Consider the following 26,311-nt stretch of genomic DNA (forward strand, 5'->3'; position numbering starts at 1 on the left):
ATGACTGGCCATCTTCTGTAAACCCACCTTTCAGACTGCATCTCAGTTCCACTTCTATCCCTACCCCCTAACACCTGCTACTTGTTGCATTTGATGTTAATTTTATGTGCAGTGTTATGATGTATCATGAATTTGTGTTCTAGGAACTGTTGTTTTGTAGTATACTTGGCTTTTGTCAGAGTGCACAAGTTAACTTGTGGTAGGGTTTGAATAGCGTTATACTCACACAGTTGTCTGGGAGCGTTGTTATCCTGGTTTGACACTGTTGCTCATTTAAATTGAAAGGATACACTTATATTCTATTGTGATGGAAGTCGCTCTGGATAAGAGCGTCTGCTAAATGCATGTAATGTAATGTAATGTAATACAACAATGGACCGTCACCTGGGAATCGAACCAGCAACCTTTAGGTTAGGAACCCAGCTCCCCACTGCCATGGGCTCCAGCTGAGACCTGCAGGCATGGTGTTCTGCCCTGAGGGCTCACCTGTAACCTGGCATGGGCGTAGAACTCGTTAAGGAAATCCATGAGCAGGTCAATCTTGAGTGAGCTGACGCAGAGCACCACGTGCCTTTCCGTCTCTGCCCGGTGCCGGCTGTAGTTCCCGCCTGACTTCTGCCGCTCCATCCACAGGTACGCCAGCTGCTCAAACTGCCCGTGGCACAGACGGTTGCACCAAAAGAAGAGCACCAACAAAAATAATAAGTTGTTATTACCCATATAAACAAACATACTGTAGCTAGGTTATCAGAGCAGTCTTTATGTAGCTATGAGTTTGCCTCTAATGAAGGTAATCTGCTGGTATTGATTTCCTGTAGGAAGCAGACTTAGGGGTGGGGGCTTGGGGAGAGGGGGCTAGTGCAGACCTGCATGGGCAGAACAACGAGGGCCACGCAGATCATGATGACCACCAGCAGCTTGGAGGGCCAGATTCTGGGTGTGACGTCGCCGAAGCCCACGGTGGAGAAGGTGACAATGCAAAAGTAGAAGGAGTCGAAGAGGGTGAGCCGCTGCCCCGCCCGTTCCAGGTGCTGAATCCCACAGATGCTGTGGAGGACACACGCGCATGACTACAAGGAAGACCTGCTCACACATGCAGCTGCATGGCAGCACCCTGAGTGCACCCCATCATTGCATCTCTGACACATGTGGGCAGATCAGACCCTAACACAGAAACATGCGCGGTTTATACTACTGCAGCCAGACGCAGTCTGATCATCTTATCACGCAGAGGTCAACGGTCAGGGTGACCTTCAGCAATGGCTCATCTGTCATCCCAGCTTCAAATCAAATGGGGAATATGTCCGCTAAGTAAACGTATAGTTTGTTGGAGGATTACTTCAAGCAGATGTATTTGACATAAATGATCAGTGAAACCTCTATTGTATTCTAAACAATTATACAGAATTGCATGCATTGCCTCAATAACATGACGCATCATCATTTACATTTAAAATAATAGAGTCAAAGCCATTGAGTAAAGAGCCTGGTAATATGTTTAATCATCATAGTGATCCAATTAGTTCTTTGGTCACTTTTGTATCACTTGCTTTTGAACACTATTGAATATCTTTTATGGAGGACAATAGCTGACTGATTTAAAAATAGATAAACAAAAAAATAAATAAATGGACAGAATAAATTAATCAATAAATAAATACTGAGGATAAATGAATAAATAAATGAATGCTTGTTTATTTATTTATTTGTGTATGTGTGTGTGTGTGTGTGTGTGTGTGTGTGTGTGCATGTAAGTATGTATGTGTGCATGTGTGTATGTATTTATTTATAAATAAGTCAGCTATCATCCTCAATAGTCCTGAGTTTTAATATGTATATATAATTTAACCTCTGGCCTCATCCGTCCAGGACCGGATTCCAGTAACTAAGCTGAATGAATCTTGCACAAAGGCTTCTTAGTGTTTGCTTAGTGGATTTTTTTTATGGTTATCAGGAACAGCCTTGGGCTTTGCACCCTTTGTGCCAAAACAAATAGTCCAGTTTACAGGAATATTCTATTTGTTTAGTAAACACACATATTCCCATGCTACCTTTGAAAGTTGCTGTCAGCATAAAGTTGTGTGAATGGATTAGCTGGAGTGCATGCAATATTTTGCAAGCCAGGTTTTGTTTACATTTTTTCTGATATTTCATGTTTGAAATTTAAGGTATTGATGTGGCAATGGTGATGAGTGTTGAAGTGGACACACTCATTCTGAGGCTGTACAACTAATACTGTGGCAGTTCCAAAACACACTGCAATACTAACCATGCTGTTTAGATCTGACCCACAGTGAAATCATAGTCATGCCATTTAGATCAGAACCACACTGAAATCCAAGCCATGCGGTTTAGATCTGAACCACAATGAAATACTGCCCCATGCGGTTTACCCACACCTGTACCACTCTAAAATCCTGCCCAGTGCAGTTCAGACCTCAAACACACAACATTAATGCAGTTCAGACACTGAAGACAGTGGCTACACACTAGTAAGTCTAATAGATTATTTTCACCCAAAAATCTCCTAAAATAACTCCAGGGCTTTCACTAAGAATGACATAAAGTGACTATTAATTTAAGAGTTGGGTCAAATGGGTCTGTTAACCAAAGGTACAGCTGAATTTGTAGAATTTGTATTGTTGTATTTTTTGATTTACCAGTGGGGACTGTAAAACATTTATTGGTTACCATCCTTATTCACTGTTGAACTTCATCCCCTTTCATTTCCCACTAATGCCGTGACACCACTAGCCATATGGCACCAGTGATGCAATTTTATGGGGTCTGCTGTTGCCAGTAAGCTCATTAGCCACATTTCTGCTTCGTGAGTGATGTGATCGAGAGCTTTTACTTTTTAAAGTCCTCCTCTCTCTCTCTCTCTCTCTCTCTCTCTCTCTCTCTCTCTCTCTCTCTCTCTCTCTCTCTCTCTCTCTCTCTCTCTCTCAGGGGAAGATGAAATGACTTCAGTGTGCATGCTTGCACCTGCCCACTTCTCCCATATCGATCCAACACTAATCTCATCTTGAAAAAAAGCACTCAATTTACACTGCTTGCTAAACTAACTTTAACTTGCCCTGTACATAAATTCTGAAGTGAATAAGGTGGATGTGCGAGTATGTTTATGCTCGGTAGTTTTTGGAACACTGTACCATGCACAGCTTCATGTGACCTTTAGTTATTCATGTAACAGCTGGGCAGGCTTGCACCAAGAGACACTCTCTGGACAGAACTTGCACAACAATGATTTGAGGCTGGATAAATATTCATGAAAATCTGGTAAATATTGACAACAGAAATATTCTGGAAAGCCAAATACACCTTCTCAATCTTATCTGGCCATTTGGGGAATGGTGTATGGTGAGGGTCCAAACACAGAGGAGAGGAAAGAATGGGGGGGGGGGGGGGTGATATCTTAATTACAATCTGGGGAACCTGAGGAGTAGACACATCCCCAGTCACACCAGCGGGAGTTTCTGGTGGGTCCCCGAAGGCCCCAGTGGGTTTTGTCAATGGAGTCATAGCCGCAGCAGGGATTCCTCCAGCTTCACACAAATTCTCTGCCAGTTGCTCAGAACAACACTCTGTTTAGCCTGGGAGGAGCATCAGCGCTGCTATTGAAGGGACAGGGATGCAGAACTTAACTCTACAGTAGATTTTAGTCACTGGCAAGGCCAAGAAAAGCTTGGATTCCAATTAGGATTCCAGTCATTTTAATTGTTTAAAGTAAGTCAGAAACTGTACATATTTCTCTTTTCCAGATTCATTTCAAATATACAATCAGGCCATCTTTCATCTATTATTATTAATATCATATCGAGCAAGATACAATAATATGGTTAATCACCTCTTTACTACTTTATTTTGAATATTCTGTATGGATCAAATTAATCTATTAAAAACAAGTACAATTAACCCAGAAATGATAAAGGTTAAAAATGGGCTTATCCTTTATCCATCTGCAATGGAGTCGGCAACTATATTATAGGACGTACCACTGCGTAATACAGAGGGAATCATCTCAGCAGGAAAGGCGAGTCGTGGACAAACTATCGTAATATACAGTATATTTCTGCAGTATATTCTATATATTTTATCACCTGTGTGTTTCCTCTCTCGACACAGGACAGAGCGGAAACACATTCACTTTGGCTTAAGAGCAAGTTCTACCAATACAGGCAGACTGGGAGGTGGGAAATTGGCTGAAGGGAAGGTTCCCCTGCAAAGCCTCACCTATTTGTCAAGAACAAAGTGAAATCCCATTGGCTCATTCCCAAAATGCCACCTTAAAGCTCCATGCCAGTGGATCCACAGCTGACAGATATTACAGGAACTGCCTTGTGGAAATAGGCAATATTTTTTTTTCCAGTAAACAGGATGCTAAACATCCAAATAATGGTCAAGCAGGAAAATAATGGTCTTTATAGCATTTGCGTGCAGATTGCATTAGTGGAAACAGAAACCTCACCCTGTGTTTTTTATGGGCATGCAGGGTTATGAAGTCAGTCAAATGCATTTGTGGCAAAGGACACTAAGTGCTTTGTGGCGAGGAGAGGAAACCAAAGACAATTAGCAGGCCACTCACTCTGTAAACAACCTCTTGCAGCCTCACACAGGGATTGTGGTGAGGGTATGAAAAACTGCTTTGTCCACTCATCCACTAAATGCCTTTGGGATTTAGCAGGGAGCGATGGTGTGTTTTTTCACTCACCCAGTGAATATCAGGCAGAGCAGTGTGGAGATCAGCACGAGGACCTGATTGAACATGGCCGACTGGGTCCGCTGTATTGCACGGTGGAAGTCGTTCTAGGGAAGATGTGCAGTGCAGCTTGGGTCAGGAACAGTGAACATGCTCTGTGTCCGGTGCTGTCTGATCCACTTAAGTCTACAGGCCACTGTCAACTGACTAAACCCTTGAGCAAATGTGCCTGTCTTTAGGGATGGCACTGGAGTGACATTTCCAAGTAATAATCACGTCAGCCCAATTCAAGGAAAAGCATACAGATGCCAAATAATGTATAAATATCCCTCTGAAACACAAATATTTTTACTGAAGTGCAGACTGCCAACCATGTGTATGGTAAACAATTTCTTGGGTTTATTGGGACAATATCTAGTCTAATCTTGTATGTGTACGTATATGTACTTCTCATAAATAAGTGGATACCTTGTTTGAAAAAAAAAATGGATTGTACCTTGTTACCATCAAATCTAAGAATTATAATTCGAAGTGCCCCAGGGTTAGGTAATCAAGTGAATGCAGTTTCTTGTGAAACATTGAATATACAATACTCCATTCATGACTAGGTTCCTTCAAGTCAGTGAAAAAAGAGGAGGGCTCGCTTCACTTACATATTTAATGAATGCGGTCTAAAACAGTTGAGATTGCTCAGCTCTTTTGACTCCAAATGGATAGGGAGGTAAATTTAGCACGGAGATGAACAGGGATGTTTGGTCTGAAGATGATTGCTCATCTCTAAAGCTAGCCAGGCATGGGTATTCCTGGGATATTTCCACTAGCTGAGAGCCATTTGACGGCAATTCTTAGCTGTTGACTTGGATGATTTTAAATGTGTACTTAATGTCAAACTTTAAATTTCATTTAAAAACATCACTATCAATGAAAATAAAAAAAGAAATAGTGAATTCACATGGGGTGTTAACATCAAACCTTCTTTACTAAAATCTTTTTAGATGTAAATGCGGTGCAAAAATACAGTATATAAATCTATGAAATGTATGAAATAAACAGGGGTGTTGCACTCACTATCATATTTTCGAAGGTATGCTTGGCCAGCCAGCAGTTTAGAAACACAGGAATGAAGAGGTTTCGTAAAGGGTACCACATTATCTGAAAGAGGGCAGAGACAGAGTACACAATGTAGGCACACTCAACATTCACCTGCCATACTGTTACCTTACATATTACCTTTGCTTTGCAGATACTTTTATGCAAAGTGATATACATAGCTTACAATTTTTACATTATTAACATGATCCATTTATACAGCTGGATATATACTGAGGAGATTTGGTTGGGTTGAGTGTCCTCCCCAAGGGAGGCTCCAGTAGCTACAAGTGTTGTGATCTGCTGGATTACTATGAACATCCTTAAAGGGAGGTGGTGAAAAAACAGAACATCCATGGGTATATACAGGAATGCAGACTGCCCCCAAACTTGCCTGTAACCTGCTAAAGGGAGAATGGGAGGAACTTGGACTGGAACCAATGGTAAGTGATTTTGCAATGCTGAGTCTTTTATGTGAGTCAGTGAGTGACTCATAGTGACTGACATCTCATAGTGGCGCCACCCACTGTGCGACTCATAAGCATGACAAGCTACATTTGTCACCCTAGATGAGTGTCTACTGAACATATGAAATACATAGCATAAAGATTCCCTTACCATGAACACAAATACAAACCACAAAAACTCCCTAACCATGAATACAAATGATGAGCATAGACTCCCTTACTGTGGACACAAAGGGCACAGTGTAAAGACTCCCATACTGTGAACAGAAATGCAGAGCTTAAAGACTCCATTACCATGAGCAAAAAGGGCACAGTATAGATTCCCTTACCATGAACACAAATACAGAGCACAGACCCCCTTACCATGAACACAGTTTCAGAGCACAATGCACCCTTACCGCGAAAACAGATACAGAGTGTAAAGACTCCCTTACCGTGAATAGAAAGGGCACAGTGTTTATCATCTCTAGGATGAACGGCATTCGGAGCACCTGGTCCCAGACATTTCCCTGATGAAAATGAACACAAATCAGCAACAACAGCAACGGCAGCATTCAGGTACTGTATTTACAGAGAACTTTCCTAGATCTAATGCCGAATCTTGAAATGCCTGACACAATGGAAAATGTTACATTGTATATTGTATTATTTCAGCAAGTTTTATATGTTTTGATGCTACTGTCCTATTGTCTTATTGTTTAAGCTTTCAGAGGAGGTAGATTTTTACAAGATGATGGTGAAAGTATTTTACATTTACAATACCACAGGGGAAATTCTGTTCATTTTCAATTTACAGTGGAGCGGAAGGTGGGCACATTCTTCACAAAATGTTTCAGACATATGCCAGTGGCCCACAGAAATGTATGCATCCAGACAGCATAGTGGTGTTAATACACACTGTGATGTGCAGCAGTGGAAAGGCTCATTTAGTCTCCCGTTCTGACATTATGTGCCCTTTATCTTTCCGTCGGTTTGAGAAATAAGCGTACTGTTTATCCCCCGCATTCACAAAGTTCATGGAAAGACGTTTCCAAGGCAACCTTTGGAGTAAGATGGCTTACCTTGTAGCTCAGATAAGTCAGCAGGATTGTTTCAAAAAGGCTGATCACTGCTACAGAGACCTGTGAGGGAGAGAGTGTAGAAGAGCTTCATGAAGGTCACACATACAGAATGCAGTGGCAACATCTGACACTGCCACACACTCTGTTGTTAATGTTTCACAGGGCAGGTTTTTACCTGAAAACCATAAACTCAGATGAGAGGAATGTGCTGGTGTGAATTTAGACTACAGCACATTTGTGACCACCTAGCCACCTGCCTGTACATCTGTTGTTACTGTACATTGTCAGAATGTAAATTGAGACTACTTGATTTAGCCTCACTAATTATTTGACATGTTTAACAACTACAGTGTCATCAGAATTAACATTAAAAGTAAATAAGCAGAACTGTGAAATACAGACAATTTGCCTGTGTGGCTGACAATGCTATGACAACAACAGGGATAGGTTCAGCAAACCAGATGAATCAGATGTTGGCAAAATGGCTACGGTAGCACTGTGGTGAAGACCAAAAAAATTGTAGCAAAAATCAATAAAAATTCTATGCATCACAGCAGGAAAAGCAGACATAGGGGACTTAATTTCCACAGTTTCATCATAATGTAGCAAAGAATTACATCTTTAATTTAGAAAAGTCTCAATAGGAAACCTCTGGTTCATAACTCCCCCAACCACACCACCATCACCCAAGATTATATGAAATAAGCAGAGTCTGTCCAGAGTGCTGCATGACATCTCACTATTGGTTACAAAACATATAATATGTTAACTGTATATACTATTTGAGAACTATGTATAATATGTATATGTATATATAATACTTTTATATATTATGTAAAAAGAGTGGGATCAGTAGCTTTTCAACAGACAGGATACTTCATGTAAATTTACTATTCTAAAGGTTTTGTGGAGGACTGTCTGGGCCATCACTTTGCATGACTCTTTTTACTGACAGTTACATTTAATGAGGTAAAGAAAAGCAAGCTGATTTCTGTCATGTGTGTTCACCTCGCAGCCCTTCTATCTAGGATTGTGTGCTCTTGGCAGGCATTGGGTCTGTGCTGCTCCAAAAACACGGGCACTTGTTTGGCAGCTCTCCCCCTGCAAGTTTATTTGGCAAAGCACAGATCAAAGACGCATCCTGGACTCAATTTAAATACAAATGTCAGGTTCAGAATGGCAGATGCACATTAATGGTTAATCCAGGCGCCTGGCAACAGTAATGTAATGCAATAAAGAGGGTACCCGCACTCTGATGTAATGCTCCCAGAAAATGTCCCAATTGAGAGGAGACAAATAAGCAGCATGCCAATCTCTTGGGTTGTCATGACCTGACAGCTGTGGAAGCTGTACATTGCTGTGAGGGCACTGTGAGGTCATTATGTGAATTCAGTTGATGAGGGCTTTCAGTTCTGGAGCCTCTTCCAACTGAGATTTTTGAAAGACATGGAGTAAGACACAGGCTTCATTACATCATCAGGTTAAACCTTTGATGTTTTTGATCATTTACTGCAGTTCTGACTTCAAGGTGACAGAAAGCTATATGTTACATAATTAAACTTACACTGTGAAAATATGCAAAATCTTAGATAAAAGAAATGAAAAATCTATTGAACTCTGACCTTGGCAGTATACTAAGAAATGTAAAGCAATGCTGACGGCCACTTCTGCACAGTTATAGCCACATAAACACCCTCGTGAGAACTACATAACACACTCATAAGAACATATTATGACAAGAACAGACCATTCGGCCCAACTAAGCTCGCTATTTCATTTGATAACTCTTTGTGTAAAATAATACTTGCTTATATCAGTGCAGAACTTACTCTTAACTAGTTTTCATTTATGTCCCCTTGTTCTACAGACTAAACTCACCCTAAAAAAATTATTGTAGTTGAACTTATTGAGTCCTTTAATTAATTTAAAATACCTCTGTTAAATCACCCCTAAGCCTCCTCTCACTAATTCTAAATAGGTTAAGTAACTTGAGTCTTTCCTCGTAGCTTTTATATTTTAGTTGCCCTTCTTTGAACTTTTTCAAGAACCTCAATATCTTTGTTATAGTGCAGTGCCCAGAACTGCACACAGTATTCCAAGTGTATTCAGTAATCAATTCCATTTCAGAAACTGAATTCAGATTGAATTCAGAAATTCAGTTCCAGTATTCATAAGCACTGCATGAGGCCTGCATATATTGCCAAGTGTGCTATGCTACCATGAATGTCAAATATGTCATGACATTCTAAATCAGAATATCATGTTAATGTTAGACCCCAACAAATTTGCTTGACAATTAGTTGTTCATAAATCAGAAGGGTATGACAAAATAACTGAGATTACTAACTGAGATAACTAAAATAGCCGACATTTTCAACTCATTTTTGCCGATTGCTGATGCTGATACCGATATAGTGTAGATGTAGGTGCCGCATAATTTAAAAATGGTCTCACATAACTAGCATCCTCACAGGGTGAGAAACCTAGCCAGCGGTCGGTCGAAACCATAGGCCCTCCGTTCAATTCCCAAAGCACGAGCTCGGTAATCGCGGGCTCTTATTTCCGCGATATTTATTTTGAATGAGCAGAGACAGAATAAAGTTACAGAAAATGTTAGCGTACCCGCTGTCCAGTGTCATTGTGCAAGTGTACAAACACAAAAATTACGCCCTCTGTTCGAGTCCCAAAGCAGGAACTAGGCGATCGCGAGTTGTCTTGTTTTGTTTCCCATTGCCATCTCCGCTTCCGGAGCCGCGTAATTTAATTTTTTTCTCACGCCCCCTCCAGAAGCAGAGAAAAGCTTAGCAGCACACAACTAGCATCCTACCAGGGTGAGAAACTTAGCTAGGGGTCGGTCGAAACCATTAGGACCTCCGTTCGAGTGACAAAGCACGAGCTCCGCGATCACGGGCTATCTTGTTTTATTTCCGATCGCATTCTCTACTTACCAAGCCGCGATGTTAAACAATGGTCTCACGCCCCTCCAGAAGCAGAGAAAAGCTTAGCGGCACACAGCTAGTGTCCTCCCAGAGTGAGAAACTTATTTTACCGCTCCTCGCATCACTGGTGCTTTACAAACATTGCAAATAGCAATTTTGTTATCTGTTTCAGATACTTTAAAATAGACTACTTCCATACAGCTGACATGTCGAAGCTTGTTGCTGGCGCTCATAATAAACATTTAGCGTCACCTTATCGGCCAGGCACCTGCCGATGGCGATAATTAACTTCTTAAGTTTTTGTGTAGTGCCGATATCATCGTGCATCCCTACCATAACAATCAAAAATATGACCTAATGAACTGAGGAAATAAAAAATCAGAAATGTTTCAACAAGAACAATGATGGAAATAAGGCCATAAGTTTCTCATTTTATCCTTGACATTGTAATGATTGTCAATGTGTCATATTTTAGATGACAAAAAGAACTAAACTAAAATCAGGCAACATACACCAACAGTAATATATGGTGGAGATATTATATATATATATATATATATATATATATATATATAGCTCGCTAGTGTGTAGTGGGCTATGATTAAAAGCGGCTTGCTTGCCTACCGTCTAGCTAGCATTTACGTGTATGACAAAAAGTAGCTGGCGAGCCTGCTGTCAGGTATGAAAAAAGTAGCTAGCTAGCCTTTTTGTGTATGATATAAAAGCAGGAAGTTAGCTAGCTAGCTAACCTCACTGTAGTAAACAGTAACAGTAAATATCCAACTGTATGAATGGATAACATTGTAAAAAAAACTGTAACCAATGTAAGTCGCTCTGGAAAAGAGCGTCTGCTAAATGCCAATAATGTAATGTAACCTGCAGGCAAGAAACTGTTTATGTGTTGTTTGACAACACGTGTAAATGTAATCCTGAAGGAACTATTTTTGTCGGCGGAGCCGAATAAATGATAAAAAAAAAACATAATTTGTTGTTTCAAATTATCGTTACTTTATAAACAGCCTTGTTTGTAGAACTGTTGTATAAAACCAGTATCACACTCGAGGTTGTGCTGTTATCAACACTACCTCTCACGTGATATTGCTTAAATGGACAATGCACACGTATGGGGTCAAGGGGCATCATAGAGTGCGATTAATCTGCATTAATTTTTTGGACGCGCTATTTTTCTCTATAACTAATTTATAGAAATTAACGCGTTATTTTGACAATCCTAAATATAATACATCACAAAAAAAAAAAAAAAATCAAGCTCTCTTGTGGGACATTTCAAGCGCTCTTGGGGGCCCCCATGGCCAGCAGCCGCTTAGTTCGCTTATGCGTCAGGCCTACCTGGAGGTCACCTTTTTGGCAGGAATCCAAGTAGATGTATAACAGTGACTATCTCTTGCCATGTCATTATCCAATATCAAGGAGACACCCTTGATGGGTAACTTTGACATATACCCAACAATCATTCAGTAATTAGTATTGTATGGACTTAGTAAAGGGGTACAAAACTAAACTTCCTACTCATCCCCTGTTTTAAGGCATAAGAATAAAGAGAACTAATGAGTCAGGTAGTTCAAGAACATCAGTCAGCAATAGCAGCTACGCTACACCTGTATCCTGCTAAAAACCACAGGAAATACATCTCCATCTGCACCCTGAGACAATCCTTGGATGAAAAGCTGCTGTATTCTGTAGGCATAACCAGATTTCTCCATCTTCTGAGAAGTGAACAAAAGAACTGGCATTCACCCTCCACCACCCCCAGGGAAATAAGGCAGGATATCAACATTATGGCCTTGCTCTGACCACTATCTTTATCTTTCTTTTCCAGCAATAAGACTTTAGGTGCCCCATTTCAGACCACAACATTGCCTGTCTAACGTACACATCTCTTGCCTTTCAAGTTCTAAATGGATTTTTTCCTTATCGCCTCACTGAGACTAAATGAGTGCTGCCAACTCCCAGGAACACACTCTGCTTCACTATAGCCAACCAGAACAAGGATTAAATAACCATGTCAGTCTTTCTCATCTTTGCTGATATATCAGAATCAGAATCAGATTTATTGGCCAAGTATGTTAGCACACACAAGGAATTTGGTTCTGGCCGTTGGTGTCTCTCAATAGTACAGACAATATACAGATAATATAAAAGACAAAAAATATACATAAAGTGTGAAACAGTGAAAGTAGTCGGGTTTGAGTAACCGAACACAAAGAATAAACAAAAACAAAGAAAGTACTAGAGAGCGCTGTACAGAGGCTGCCATCCGCGGCACCATCTTCGTGCTATATTCATATCAGGATGTTCAGCTAAAAGCAGACTTCAGTTTGTTTGTAGTCACTCCAAAGAAACTTAACCAGGTCCAGTTCATTCATGATTAAGGTCATCTAACAGACCCACCAGTGGAGGAGGGATTTATAAATTACAAAGCAGGAGGGACAGCAAGAAAATATATACTGTACACTGTGCCCTACAACAACAGATTCACAGAAGTCTGAGTGGTGTTGATCAGTGCATAACTCAACCCTCAAAGGAACCAAAAAAGATCCAGAATGACTCCCCACTGTCACAGCTCCCTCCCTTTACCTCTGAGGCCCTTACAAGTTAGCTATCTAGCATACTTAAATCTAACATGCTCACCTAAGGGCTATCTGGAGAAGCCTAACCTACATGTCTTATATGTGTATAAGTGGATGCCAAAGCAAAAAAAAAAATGAAATAGGAGACAGCAGCACAACTCCACCTACTCTGCCTCACTTGTAAGTTGCTTTGCATAAAAGCATCTGCCAAATGAATAAATGTAAATGTAATGTAAATGTAGATGATGCATGAACTCTGGGAATTAAAGCAGATCACACAGGTGCCCCTCTCCCAAGCTGGGTCAGATCGGACAGCCCATTTCCAACATGGAGACTTGTGTGACTTGGTCTTTAATTGTCTGGTCAGAGTCTTATAGTTTGTAAAACAACCATTGTTAGTGGTCCTACCGTGCCACTGTACCACTTAGTGGTACTACTGTAACTCCCTATTTGCTCGCCTTCCCACCTGTGCAATCACGACAACTAATCCAGAATGCCAAGTTGCTCCCCTCCTCACCTCACTTCATTGGCTTCCTGTTATCGCTCGCATCAAGTTCAACACCTTGGTGCTGGCACACAGGACAGTGAATGGGACAGGCCCCTCATACCTACGGCCACTCTTCACTCGTTTCCCTCGCTGCACTCTGAGTCTATGGTGCAACTGACCTGACAGGGTTGCTCTTCTAAGACACGATCCCTGTCTGTACTGGTCCCTCAGTGGTGGAAATGAACTCCCCTGAGAACTCAGAATGAACTTCTGATGCAGACTGAAGACTCACCTCTTCACACTGCATCTCAGTTCCACTTAAATCCCCACCCCTAACACCTGATACCTCTAGAATTCCATACAATAATTCACGTTAAATAAGTGATATATTTTGTATTCTGTGTTTTAGGGACTGTTGTATTGTAGTATACTTGGCTTCTGTCAGATTGCACACTTGTGGTAGGGCTCAAATAGTGGTATGCTCACATTCACTGGTCTGGGAGTGTTATTAGCCTGGTCTGACACTGTTGTTTGTTTAAATTGAATGGATACACTTATGTTCTATTGTGCTGGAAGTTGCTCTGGATAAGAGCATCTGCTAAATGCATGCAATGCAATGGTCTGAGTGCAGCAGTAGTAGTCACCCACATGACTGGTATGACATATCAAACAAAAAGAAGAACAAAAACAACGAACTCAACATTTTTCCAAGGCAAAAAACAGGTGTAAGCCAAAAGACCACATAACCACTAAATCCTGATAAAATGTGTAAAAAAAGATATTTCAATGCCTATTTATTTTGAGTATTTTCACCCTGACACAGAGCCACTCTGCTATGTAACTTGAATTTAACCTGACCTCCTCTTCAAGTTTCCTCATTGTTTTTGCTCCCTTAAGAAGTGCCACCATCTCCCAGTATATTGTCTATCTGATGCACAGTCCCAAAAAATAATTATAGGGGTGGCTAAGGGAATTAGAATATGCATACATAATCCTATGAGGGTAATTATAGTTCTTAAGAACTATATTACGTACCACATATACTTTGTTGTGCACCACTTATTGTAATGTAGGACCCTTCTCTGTAAATGTTGTGGGATCCAAGGCTGCATAATACAAGAGGAATGCACAGCAGAACAGCACGCCTACAGTGCTACAGACACTCTGCTATTTCTACTGGTGTCACATGGGTTGATAGGCCCAGCATTCAGTACTTGTAAGAGCTTTATTTTACACCCTCTTTTAATTTGTCTGTGTTCAATGCATAAGGGTGTCAATACAGAGCCTCTGTTGAAGTGGAAGTCTTGTGCCCTGCATTGCACCTGAAGACACACTAAAGCAACGCCCGGCAATCCAAGATTTATTGGTGCCAGCATGATTTCATCTGGAGCCATTCCAGTGTTTCTGTAAGATTTAATTGGGTAAACTCTCACATCTGCAGTGATTTAGACCAATAAGTACTGATTGGATCATTTTCCCTGTGTCTTCCCCTCAGCATTAAGGCATATAACTTAATATTTTCCAATGTGATATTGATCCACTGGTTGTCAGTTTCCTTTGACGAATCCATTAACTGTCAAACAGTGGCTGAAATAAGGATGTGTGGCATCACAATGCAGTAAACTCTTGATGATTATATAATGTCATTCTCCAGTTGAGTAATTCATCATTGTGTTTAAAAGAGCCACAATGTTTTTTGTTTCATGATAGTATGTTGACTTTTGTACTCCAACCAGCATGATACATTTACATTTATTCATTTGGGAGACGCTTTTATCCAAAGCGACTTACATAGGTTACAGTTCTTTACAATGTTATCCATTTATACAGCTGGATATTTACTGAGACAACTGTGGGTTAAGTACCTTGCCCAAGGGTACAGCAGCAGTGTCCCAGCGGGGATTGAACCGGCAACCTTTCGGTTACAAGTCCTGCTCCTTAACCACTATGCTACACTGCCGCCCATGATACAAAACATGGCCCTTCCACTGAAACCAAGGCTTATTACCTCAGGGTTGCAATCTCAATTTTCACTGCCGCCCATGATACAAAACATGGCCCTTCCACTGAAACCAAGGCTTATTACCTCAGGGTTGCAATCTCAATTTTCATGTAGGCCACTGCTATTGGCCCTAGGCCTTGGGCAGACTACTTATCCAGAATTGCAACAGTTGCATCAAGGGATAACATGTAAAAATTGTAAGATATGGAAGTCACTCTGGATAAGAGCATCTGCTAAGCGTGATGAAATGTATACATACAGTAAGTTCCATGTCAGAGAAGCGTAACAGTAAAGCCACTTTCAGTGTTCATTATGCACTGTTACGTGCTTTACCACTGGTGTACAAAATGACTGGTAAACATCAAATGTTTTAAAACATGCAACGTGTACAGAATCACTTGCCAATTTAGACAAGATGCAAACATTTTAACCTGGTGCAAATGATTTGAGGTTTAGTGGTCATTATATACAAAATGCAGTATCACATAGGCTGTCAAGCATATTATAATCCCATATGAATTCTTTTCCAAGCTATAATGTCACTCTTATTTACCATTCAGGATGATTTACATTTATTCATTTGGCAGATGTTTTTTTTTTTTATCCAAATTGACTTACAAGTGAGGGAGAGTACAACACAAGCAAAAAACCATAAGGAGTCAAGATGTTATGTATGAATTACAAAGATGCAATTAATTTAAGGTATTGCCTCTCAGCATGCATTGTTGTTAATATGTGGAATGTGATAGTTTTTCAAATTCCTCTTTGATTTCACTGTCCAGATTTGGCCAACTCCAACATGAAAGAATTTTTCTCACTTTCCTGGTAACACACAAAATTCTGGTTTGTGTGATTACTAGTGTAACTTTTAATGGTATAAACAAAATGGTTGGATTTACCTGTAATATCCATATAGCAAGACCTCTGTTCACCCAGATTATAGGAGACCTGTTGGTACAATGACACACAAGAAGAATTTATGTAAGGATTCAGTTCAACTGACAGCTGAATGACACATCTTCCAACATGGGTTACAGGTTAAACGTAATTGCTGCATGTCCAAAACACACCTTCTCCCTCTGTCCCTGTTTATGACAGGGGTAATGCATCACATTGAAGCATGCCTGCAAAAATTACAACATGAAACTTCCCTATTAAATTCCCTTCTATTAATGCAATCCTCTTTCTGCGAGTGTCACAGCAACAAACAGCAAGAAAAACAATCAAAAACAAAAGGAAAAATGATGCCAACAATGGCATTGAAAACAGATTCTTCTACTTACCAGTCAATCATGAATAGATTATATGTCTGATTGGTGCATCCCAAACTTGAAAAGACATGGATGGAAACAAGAAACTCAGATTACCTTCACAGCTGACCACATTCATATCATCAGCATGCCTCTGTCTACACATGAGCACTTGAATGTTGATCTGAAATAGCATTTCATTTGAAGTAATCAAGTTAACAGAGGCAGGGGCATGTACAGTGTGTTTAGTCCATGTTAATTCTTCCACCTCCACCTTTCAATAACCAATCCCATTGCAAGATGGAAGCAGTATTCCCAGTGCATAGCATTTTAAGCCATTCCACGATTTTCTAGCAACCTTTGGATGGTAAATTGACTTGCTTCTGTTGGACTGCAGTGTGATGTGGTGGTTAAGGCTTGTAACCCAGCAGTTGCCAGTTTGATTCCCATATGATGTTGTCACCTTCAACAAACTTCTTAACTCATAATGCTTCAACGGGAATCTAGTTATAAAATGACATTTCAGTTGTATGCTTAGAAAAGTAATAGTAATTAACAAGCTATTTCCTTGTCAGCATTACTTTGGCAAAGTCATATAGTCTATGGCCACCATAATTACCAGTATGGATACAGGGAAAATGGAGAAATACATGCTAGTGCTGAATTATTCTGCTGCTTTACAGTTCTGAGGGCTTCATCTTTTTCCACAGTGTGTCAGGGCTCTGACAGTTCCATGCATTTCAGAAGTGACACTGAATGGGCTACTTCATGGGGATAAAAAGTAGAGCACGCGGAGAGTAAGGACAAGCTTGTGCAAGTACCCAATCCACATGGCAATGAACGTCAAGTGCAGATAGCCGTGCAAGCACAACAGATGCACCGTACACTGCTGTCCACCCCATCATTACGCCCACACGCTAAGGCACTTGACATCTTGCGATTACTATCTGGATTGTACTCGTTGTGCTAGTTTAACATAATGTGCTGATATTTTATATACAAGTGTACTGATATTTGGATATGGATACAGTGTTTCTACCGCTTGCTGTGAGTCCCCTCGCATAAAGAGACTCATCATGTCCTCAAATCATGTAAAATAAAATGGTTTAGAAAAAAGCATTTTAAAGTCAGATAAAGAATTTCACCGTTATCTTTCATAGTCGTGAGAACTGGGCTCGCGGTGATACTATATATGATAGTGCAATAAAATTCAGCAGGAATAATTTAATGTTCATAAACATTAATTCTGAGTGAAACGTCGTATTGAGCCGGTTTGTTTTAATCATTCTTATTGTAGTAACATTATTTCAGTTACCGAGTTAAAACGTGTATCTTTTAAAATCGTTTTCCGATTTCCGTTTCCGCATTTCAACAAGCACAGCTGCGTCATTTACTTAAGCTTCGTAATTTTCTCCAGTGGCAGGAATAGACCGCTGACTCGCGGCCCCTCTGCGGCCACTCTGTTAAGAGAGCGGTGCGAGCTTTCTGAAACAGACCTTAGCTTTTCAAATGTGCCACACGCAAAGGGGGAGATGCGGAGCACATGCTGTTTTGAACTGGCAGCACTGTGTTCTCTAGACGGCGGACAGATCCGCTTTGAACGCCATTTTTTGCGAAAATGCAGGAGCACGATTACCATCCATGTCCAGCTATCGGATCATCCAGTTGCACCCGGCATATGTACAAAAGGCAGCTCAAAAACTTGAGTGAGAAGTAAAATACGCGTATCCTAAGGCCTGGAAAAAAGAAGAAAGAAACTGTTAATACGTTGCACTTTCCTTTCGAATAGCACTCGCTACTTGTGAAGTCGCGTATGGCATTTGTACTGTATAAAAGCAATGTAAGCGTAAGGGGGAAAATGTTTTACACTTAATTACCCTGTTGTATATGAAGGATTCAACAGTTATGCTTACTTGATCTTTTGTTTTTGATGAAAAACAGTTTGAGTCTCTCCTTGAAAGTATTTTCATTGACGTAGAATTCAACTTGCACCCTATGAGGAACAAGTAACATGGTGAGGATAATTTATAGATCTGCACAAATGTGCATGCTCATATACATACATACATACACCCATGCAAACAGTACATGCACACACACACACACGCATATATATGACATGATAGCATCACGCAGTTACTGTAGATTTGTTTGCTGCACATTCATGCTACGAATGTCCTGTTCCACCACATCCCAAAGGTGCTCTATTGGATTGACTGTGGAGGCCATTGGAGTACATTGAACTCATTGTCATGTTCCTGGAACCAGTTTGAGATGACATGTGCTTTGTGGCATGGGGCATTATCCTGCTGGAAGTAGCCATTAGAAGATGGGTAGACCATGGTCATAAAGGGATGCACATGGTCGGCAACAATAATCAGGTAGGCTGTGGCATTTAAACAATGCTCAGTTGGTATTAAGGTGCCTAATGTGTGCCAAGATAATGATCCCCACACCATTACACCACCACCTCCAGCCTGAACCGTTGACACAAAGCAGGATGGATCCATGGATTCATGTTGTTTACTTTACGCCAAATTCTGACCCTACCATCTGCATGTCGCAGCAGAAATTGAGATTCATTAGACCAGGCGATGTTTTTCCCTTCGTCTAACGTCCAGTTTTGGTGAGCCTGTGCCCACTGTAGCCTCAGTTTCCTGTTCTTAGCTGACAGGAGTGGTACCCGGAGGGGACCTCTGTTGCTGTAGCCCATCCACCTCAATGTTCGACGTGTTGTATGTTCAGAAATGCTTTTCTGCATAGCACTGTTGTAACGTGGTTATATTATATTTTTCTGTCAGCTTGGACCAGTCTGGCCATTCTCCTCTGACCTCTGACATAATTAACAAGGCATTTTTGCCCACAGAACTGCTGCTCGCTGGATGTTTTTTGTTTTTCGGGGAGGCTGAAACATTACCTTTAAATCTATCATTACTTTCAACATGTTCCCCTTTATCCTCCTTGATTACCAATAAAAGAAATAATTCACAGAATAATTGACACCAATGCATAAATGATTATGCTCGCAAAACAGCGCAGATTGTCTGTAGTTTGTGCACTATTGCGAAAGCTACAGCATGAGGTTGTTTAATTAACAAGGATGGCAATTTGAACAATTAAGTGGCAAGTAATCTCAGCTTTCTTGTGTTACAAAATTCAAATTACAAAACGGAGCTAAATTTAGTTAGAAGGATTTAAATGACTGAGAATAAACTTTTAGATTAGGATGAGTGCAATGACCAATAACGTTTAGAACATAGACCTCACAAAAGCGGTGATGTGTCATGAGCATTTAATGTAATTTAAATCGATAAATGCCATCCTTGTTAAACAATCTCACATTGTAGCTTTCGCAAGCACACAAACTACAGACAATCTGTGCTGTTTCGCGAGCATAATCATTTACTCCATTTACGCAATTGGTGTCAATTATTCTGTGAATTATTTGTTTTATCTTCCTTGATTAACAATAAAGGGGAACAGGTTGAAAGTAATGATAGATTTAAAGATAATGTTTCAGCCTCCCCTGTTTCCAGCTCACCAGCCACCACTGTAATATATATAAACATCCAAGTCAGCTACCAAACTCAACTAGCTGGGAAGGACTCCACCTCAAGATAAGAACAGAGCACAAAATTGCAATTACAAAACATTTCTGAATGTGGCTAACTTACTGACTTCTAGTGTGATGTACATGTATGGTATTATTATAACAATATAACTAACACTGTTTATGTCAGCAGCCATCCCTTTTCATGTTTTAAATCCAGAACTCTGATTGTGATGCCTCATTAAAGGAGTCCAAATTGCAGATTCACAGCAATCAAGTATATGATTTTCTGGTCCTTAAATTTGAAAGCCAGCAGTGATTGTCATCATTGCATGCCTGAAGTCTTCCCTTTTAAGACCCCTGCTCAGTAATGCATTATGCCCTTACCTGTGTGGTGTCAATGCACCTCATTTAAGCAACTGTTACATTCTTTAGATTCAAACACCTTTTTCATTGGTGAGTATTAAGGGGAAAATGGACTGCTCAATGACCCAGATTCACTCTAATTGCTAATAATTTCACTTATATGACCTTGTAGGCTTTTTTGAGAGAGCATGGTGCTCCATGTGCTTGTTAGGTCTGGGTTCCCACTCAAATCAGAGGACCTTTCAAGACCTTCACATGATGCTTGAAGGATGCATACAATAAATATAATCTTTGCAAGGATTTTATCCCTCAACAGTCAAAATCCCCTGAAATCTGACTACTCTGATGATGGCAATGCAGGGAGGGAATTCATTTGCTTTTTCACTTTAAAAATATTAAGTGTCTATCTCCACGCAGACTTGTGGATGCTCTTGGCTGCAAGCACCAGTCAGCGCTGACTTTTAGCAATGGACTGAATGTACAATCCACAGAACAAGCCAAGCCAAAGGAACCCAGTAGCCTTACACTGGCAGAATAGCAAATGACATCCAGCAACTCCGTTACCAAGAACACCATATGCAATTCACTGGCTGCAACAGCAAAATAAATCAATAAATCAGAATCAACTTTTCCATGATTTCTCCAGGGACCATGGGGATGTTTGGCCACTTTCCTTGACTTTTCTGTGCCTTTTTCAGGAGTTTCAAGCATAGGAAGGCGGGGGAACCCTTGGGATTCATTCATTTCATTACCATTTGAATTTGTCATGCTTCTCTGGGAATGCACCGGTCATTTATCTTATATCCCACAACAACACACACACAAGACAATGAGGTCTGAGTGACATCAGAGCTACCCACTGTATGCCCCTCCAGAGGGTCATCTCGACCTTGCTTTTTTTAGTGAATTAAGTGAAGCAATCAGGGAGAAGTCTTATCCTAGTGATCACCTGCTCCAAAGAAATCAATGAAAATATACGCACTGTGATGCCTTAACAAATAATGCAATCAAAAGACTTTAATGACAAATCTCAACACACACTTCCTTAGAGGAAAAAATTATCATTCCTCAAAAAAGTTCATAAAGAGATATTGAGCATGTGTTTGAAATAATTATTTCTTAGCACTAATTGATTATATATTAGCATTAAAAATCCTGAGGGGATTTGCTGATACATACATTCAAGTTATGATGCTATCAAATGTATTTACAGGAGCAAAACTGATCAAACACTCTTGTTTGACATTCATTCAAACAACCTGTTGCAGAAATATTTGTTCAGGAAAGTGCATGTAAATTAGGACTGATTGCATTACATTTATCAAAGCTGGTGTTTTCTGGTCAGTCACATGTATACACATTAATGTCTGTCTCCTTGTAAATAAAACAGCAGACAACTCAACCAGAGCACTGACCACACAGTCCAGAGGACTAATAATGCTAATGTAAATGTTTTCATTGTCGACATTCATGGGCCTTACCCGATGTAGCTAAAGATCTTTATCTCAAGCAGGAAGCACAATTAGCCACACATATGTTAACTGCTTGCTATGTATCAAATTAATAATAATGTGCTGAGATTTACACTCACAATGAGAACATGTGGCTTTTAACAATCAATTCAGTATATCTGTAGAGCACCTGTCATACATGGTTTGTGTAATGTTTGGAGTTATATCTGCTAGCAAACAAAAAGACAGTTTCTCTGCTGGAAATAATACACTTGATTTTTTGTAACCTAGCCAAAGAGTACAAATTTTGCTCTAGAAAAGCAGTAGTTGGGTCAACAGCGTATGTCAAAACAGGTGTGGCCAAACTACGTAATAAGTAACTTCAACTAACAGTAGCCAACTCGTAATAGTAAAAAATTAAGCCAGAAAAAAATCAAGTAAGATGAGAAAGCACACAATTTAATAATAAGGGCTGATAGCAGGGTAAGGGCAATGTAGGGTAGTGTGAACATGTTTGCATTTATTCCTTAAATCCCACAAAATGAGAAGAGACTGTTATCAATTAGTTAGTATACTTGGCTCATTTCTGGACAAGCTCTTTGCCGTGCTTGGAGCTTTACTGCATAGACACCATGCAGTACACTTACATCTCAGCCAAAAAATTCAGAATTCAGTCTGCAGCAGTTAGATCTAAGGCTAAATGTAAGAGTGCATCAGTTTTTCTAGAAGTGGCTGTGCAGCTGACAACACATTCATAAACACTGCCAATTGTAGTTTGTGGGCACTGGGGCATTTCTGTGGCAGTGGAGCTGATCTCCACCACCTTTCCTCTAAACAACCTAAAACATGATTGTGACAAGGGATGTACGTTGCAGTGGTTGGGCATACCTACCGGACATCAGAGAAAATAAGCCACAAGTGATGCTTTCATATTAACAATTACAGTAACCTGAGTTCTCATCCACACGTGCCATTCAACCAGTGATCGACATCCTCAGCTCATCTCATGCAGCCTAGCTTTCTACAGTGGTTCCTGCTTCATCATCACTGATACTAATAATCACCAAGATCTATTATTATCATAGGCTCCCAGGAACTTTGCTTTACATGGGAATCTGGTAGTCACGAACGTGTGTCTCATCATTTTCTACAGCTCTCCCACAATTTTTCTTGCCAGAGACAGAGCAGCCTCTGAGTTCAACAGTTTGTGTTAGTGTTTCTGGATGTCCTGGAGAGGAGAGGGACCTCTGGAGGATAGAGTGCTCACTGCGGAACAGGGCAATGGGTCCTCAAGTGTTCACAGGCTGCATGCTATAAACACATTCTTGACTCAGCGTGACATTCAGCGCCCACTGTATTAGCCTCCTCTGAATTAGACATTTGCTATATCTAAAGTACTCCCCTGGCAACTGTGAGCATAGCAAATTTATACACATCTTCTACTTGCATCCCTGCTGGATGGTGTCGAAGGTGGTCTTTCACCCAGCTGCTCACTGTTTAGCCAGCTGCGCAGGAAGCCAATGCAAAACCTATGCCCATTCTCATGTGTAAATTTCCCCTCAAAAAACGATGCTGTGGGAAAGCTCCAGGATTAGAAAGCTTCAAAATATTTTAATATTTTATTTTGTTATATCCAGGCTTCACAAGCTAAAATCCAAGTCGGTCCCATGATTTGCCAATCAGGACTCCCCTTTATGGTGGGCAGTCTTGTTTTTAGACATAAGATTGGAATGGATTTGGGCCGGGGTTGGGGGGCAACAGGGCACGAGCTACTCAGTAGTGTGTACCTATGGTACATGCACCTATAGTACTTGGTGTGTTTGCTCCTCCCTCCCTCCCTTCTCCTAAGGGAGAAGCCCTGTACTTAGCAGACTGGGGTCTGGCCAAGCTATGGCCTGGATGTGCTCAGCACAAGTAACCTAAAATAACAAAAATAACAGCTGATACTATCCTCTTATTTCTATAGTCAGTCCTGACATGGACCATGTTAACAGGAACGTCTAGTTCCAGTAAATGAAATGAAATTAATATGCTTCCAAGCAATACAGCAATTTTTTTGTATCCTACAAGGATTAAATATTTATTTTCCATGCCATGCTGTTGGTGAAGTAAATTATTACTGCATTCATAACAATATTGGGTGAATTATGTTACATTTGAAGTAGTAGAACTCAATTTTTTTTGTTAAGGAGTAACCGAATTGGTCATTCACCTTGACCAAATAATTGATCAGCTGTTGTTGACATGTCTATCTTGTACACACTGTATTTGACTTCTCCTAATTGACCCAAAATTTATTTACATTTACATTTATTCATTTGGCAGACGCTTTTATCCAAAGCGACTTACACAGGTTACAGTTCGAAACAAAATCTCAAAATCTCAGAAGAGGAGTGTGTTGAACACCTAGCAACGAACAACTTACCTTAATAATGTTTGTTTTTGACTGATTTTGAAAAAAGAAAGTGCCTGGACACAATTGTAAGCATGCCACTGGTACAGAATTTTTGCAAATAAATGTCATTAAAATCATACTATGGCAGCCATCTTTTTCAGCAGAGCATTTTGTCTTTAACAAGTAAGTCTGGAACTACATGTTTTTCAATTCTGGTGCAAAGACAGCCTCTCTGATCATTTCAATGCAAGAGAACCCTGTCACTAAAAGCATTCAAAGAGCAGCAATCTTAATATATTGCCACCATATTGAAATTCTGGAATTTTAAGATGTCTTGTTGAGCTGTAAAGTGGACAGTGTAACAGGTGCCAAGAACAGGAGTGGATTGTGATTATTTTTAAATGGCAAAGCATTTGCAGTAAAGCATACTGGGTCATATACGCACAGCTAAAAGCTTCGTGTTAGCTATGTAAGGACCTCCCTGCACAACATATTTCAAAATGAGAAACCTTGAATTAAAAAGAGATTACTACACATCACATCTGATGTGAAGACAGTCAGAGTAAACATATCCAAGTGTTCTGTGTTTTTGTCCAGGTTTTTTCCCTTAATTAATAAAGGAGGCATGTCCATGCTGAGGATTCCAATGATTACCTCATTGCTGTAACATGAAACGGATGATAAACGAGTGCTTCCATTGGACAGGACATTGTGCTGTCAGTGGTCTAATTACCCACAGTCTTTCTCTATATATGCCAGGACCCATTTGGAGAGGCAAGAGGCATCAGTTTCAAATAGACTCCACTGGGGATTCGACCTGACAATCTTCTGGGGCCTGGGTGGACACTGAACCAGTTGGAGCTTAGCATGTGCCGAGAGGATCTCAGATCAGCCTCACTGGAAAGCTGTAATTCACACACATGATGCTCCCCATGGCTAAGATAAAAAGGTAGCAGATACACTATTTATAAATTGTTACTCTTTTTGTGCACTTTACAGACATGCTTTTGGCTTAAATGTAGTGCCACTTGCCTTACCTGAGTATCTGTCATGTCAGAAGAAAATGCAGCCAAGAATAAAAATCCATTTATAACAGTTCAGGGGAGCATCTTATGACACTTCTGTAGAAATATTATTTTTCTTTTTAGATACAGAGGATTTGACTGTATGAGTAAAGATATGGAATTTGGCTGTGTGACAATTTATGTAAACTAACCATCAACAACTTTAATATACAAGCAGATTGTGGCCTAGGCCAATGGTTAGAGACTCTAGCTGCTCAGCCGCCCACATAATGGCTAGATGACACTGAATGATGTAAATTAGTTTGTGTGCCAGTAATCGTATCAAAGAGGGTTTTGTGTGTTGGAAAAGGTGTAGCTTGAAGGGATATGCAAATAGGGGGAAAATTAGCCAAGGTTTTTCTCTTTTCTGTCTAGTAGGCATAGGTTGGCCATGTTCCAAAGTAAGCATTCTCTTCAAATCAAATAAGATAACAATTGTCTAATTAACAAAAAGAAGCCACACGACACTGTGATGACGACAGGTGGTGTTGTACTTGCCTCGTGCTCATTTCGAGTTCTGTCTGTTGCACATGTCTAGTACTGTAGGCTATTACTTTTGTACTTGTGTCATGTATTATGCATGATGCATACTTCTTTTGTACTGGAACTTAAGTGATGTATGGTGTTTCAGCTACCACAGAAGTTCCCGTGAGGGAAACCACCTTTCTGAGGTTAATAGAGTAAAACCATAACCGGCGTATGTAGGTTTCAAGAAAACAACTATGCGTTAAATCGAATCGCTAAAATGAAATTTTGCGTATCATTTTACATGTAACCAAAATAACGGTCCAAATGGTAATTCGCATGCACTTAAAATGCCCTACAGTCATATACAGTATATGCAAAATACAGTGGTGTAAATTACACGAACGTCAACCGATGTGTTTTTCCAAACCTTGT

The 26,311-nt window shown here is 40.2% G+C and overlaps 1 protein-coding gene across 2 annotated transcripts in view; it reads right to left on the reverse strand.

The window, feature by feature from the left end:
- kcnt2 (potassium channel, subfamily T, member 2) overlaps positions 1-26,311 on the reverse strand; it is a 50,885-nt gene that overhangs the window by 24,278 nt on the left and 296 nt on the right. For both annotated transcript variants that reach the window (XM_036554068.1, XM_036554067.1), the window contains exons 2-10: positions 18,499-18,578; positions 18,222-18,321; positions 16,235-16,283; positions 7,317-7,376; positions 6,690-6,764; positions 5,768-5,851; positions 4,712-4,806; positions 867-1,047; positions 487-651 (exon numbers count right to left, since the gene is read on the reverse strand). In XM_036554068.1, the coding sequence (XP_036409961.1) occupies positions 487-651; positions 867-1,047; positions 4,712-4,806; positions 5,768-5,851; positions 6,690-6,764; positions 7,317-7,376; positions 16,235-16,283; positions 18,222-18,321; positions 18,499-18,578 (889 nt within the window). The remainder of the gene's footprint in view (positions 1-486; positions 652-866; positions 1,048-4,711; positions 4,807-5,767; positions 5,852-6,689; positions 6,765-7,316; positions 7,377-16,234; positions 16,284-18,221; positions 18,322-18,498; positions 18,579-26,311) is intronic.

The sequence above is a fragment of the Megalops cyprinoides genome, chromosome 20, assembly GCF_013368585.1.
Source record: "Megalops cyprinoides isolate fMegCyp1 chromosome 20, fMegCyp1.pri, whole genome shotgun sequence".
Classification (NCBI taxonomy): Eukaryota; Metazoa; Chordata; class Actinopteri; order Elopiformes; family Megalopidae; genus Megalops; species Megalops cyprinoides.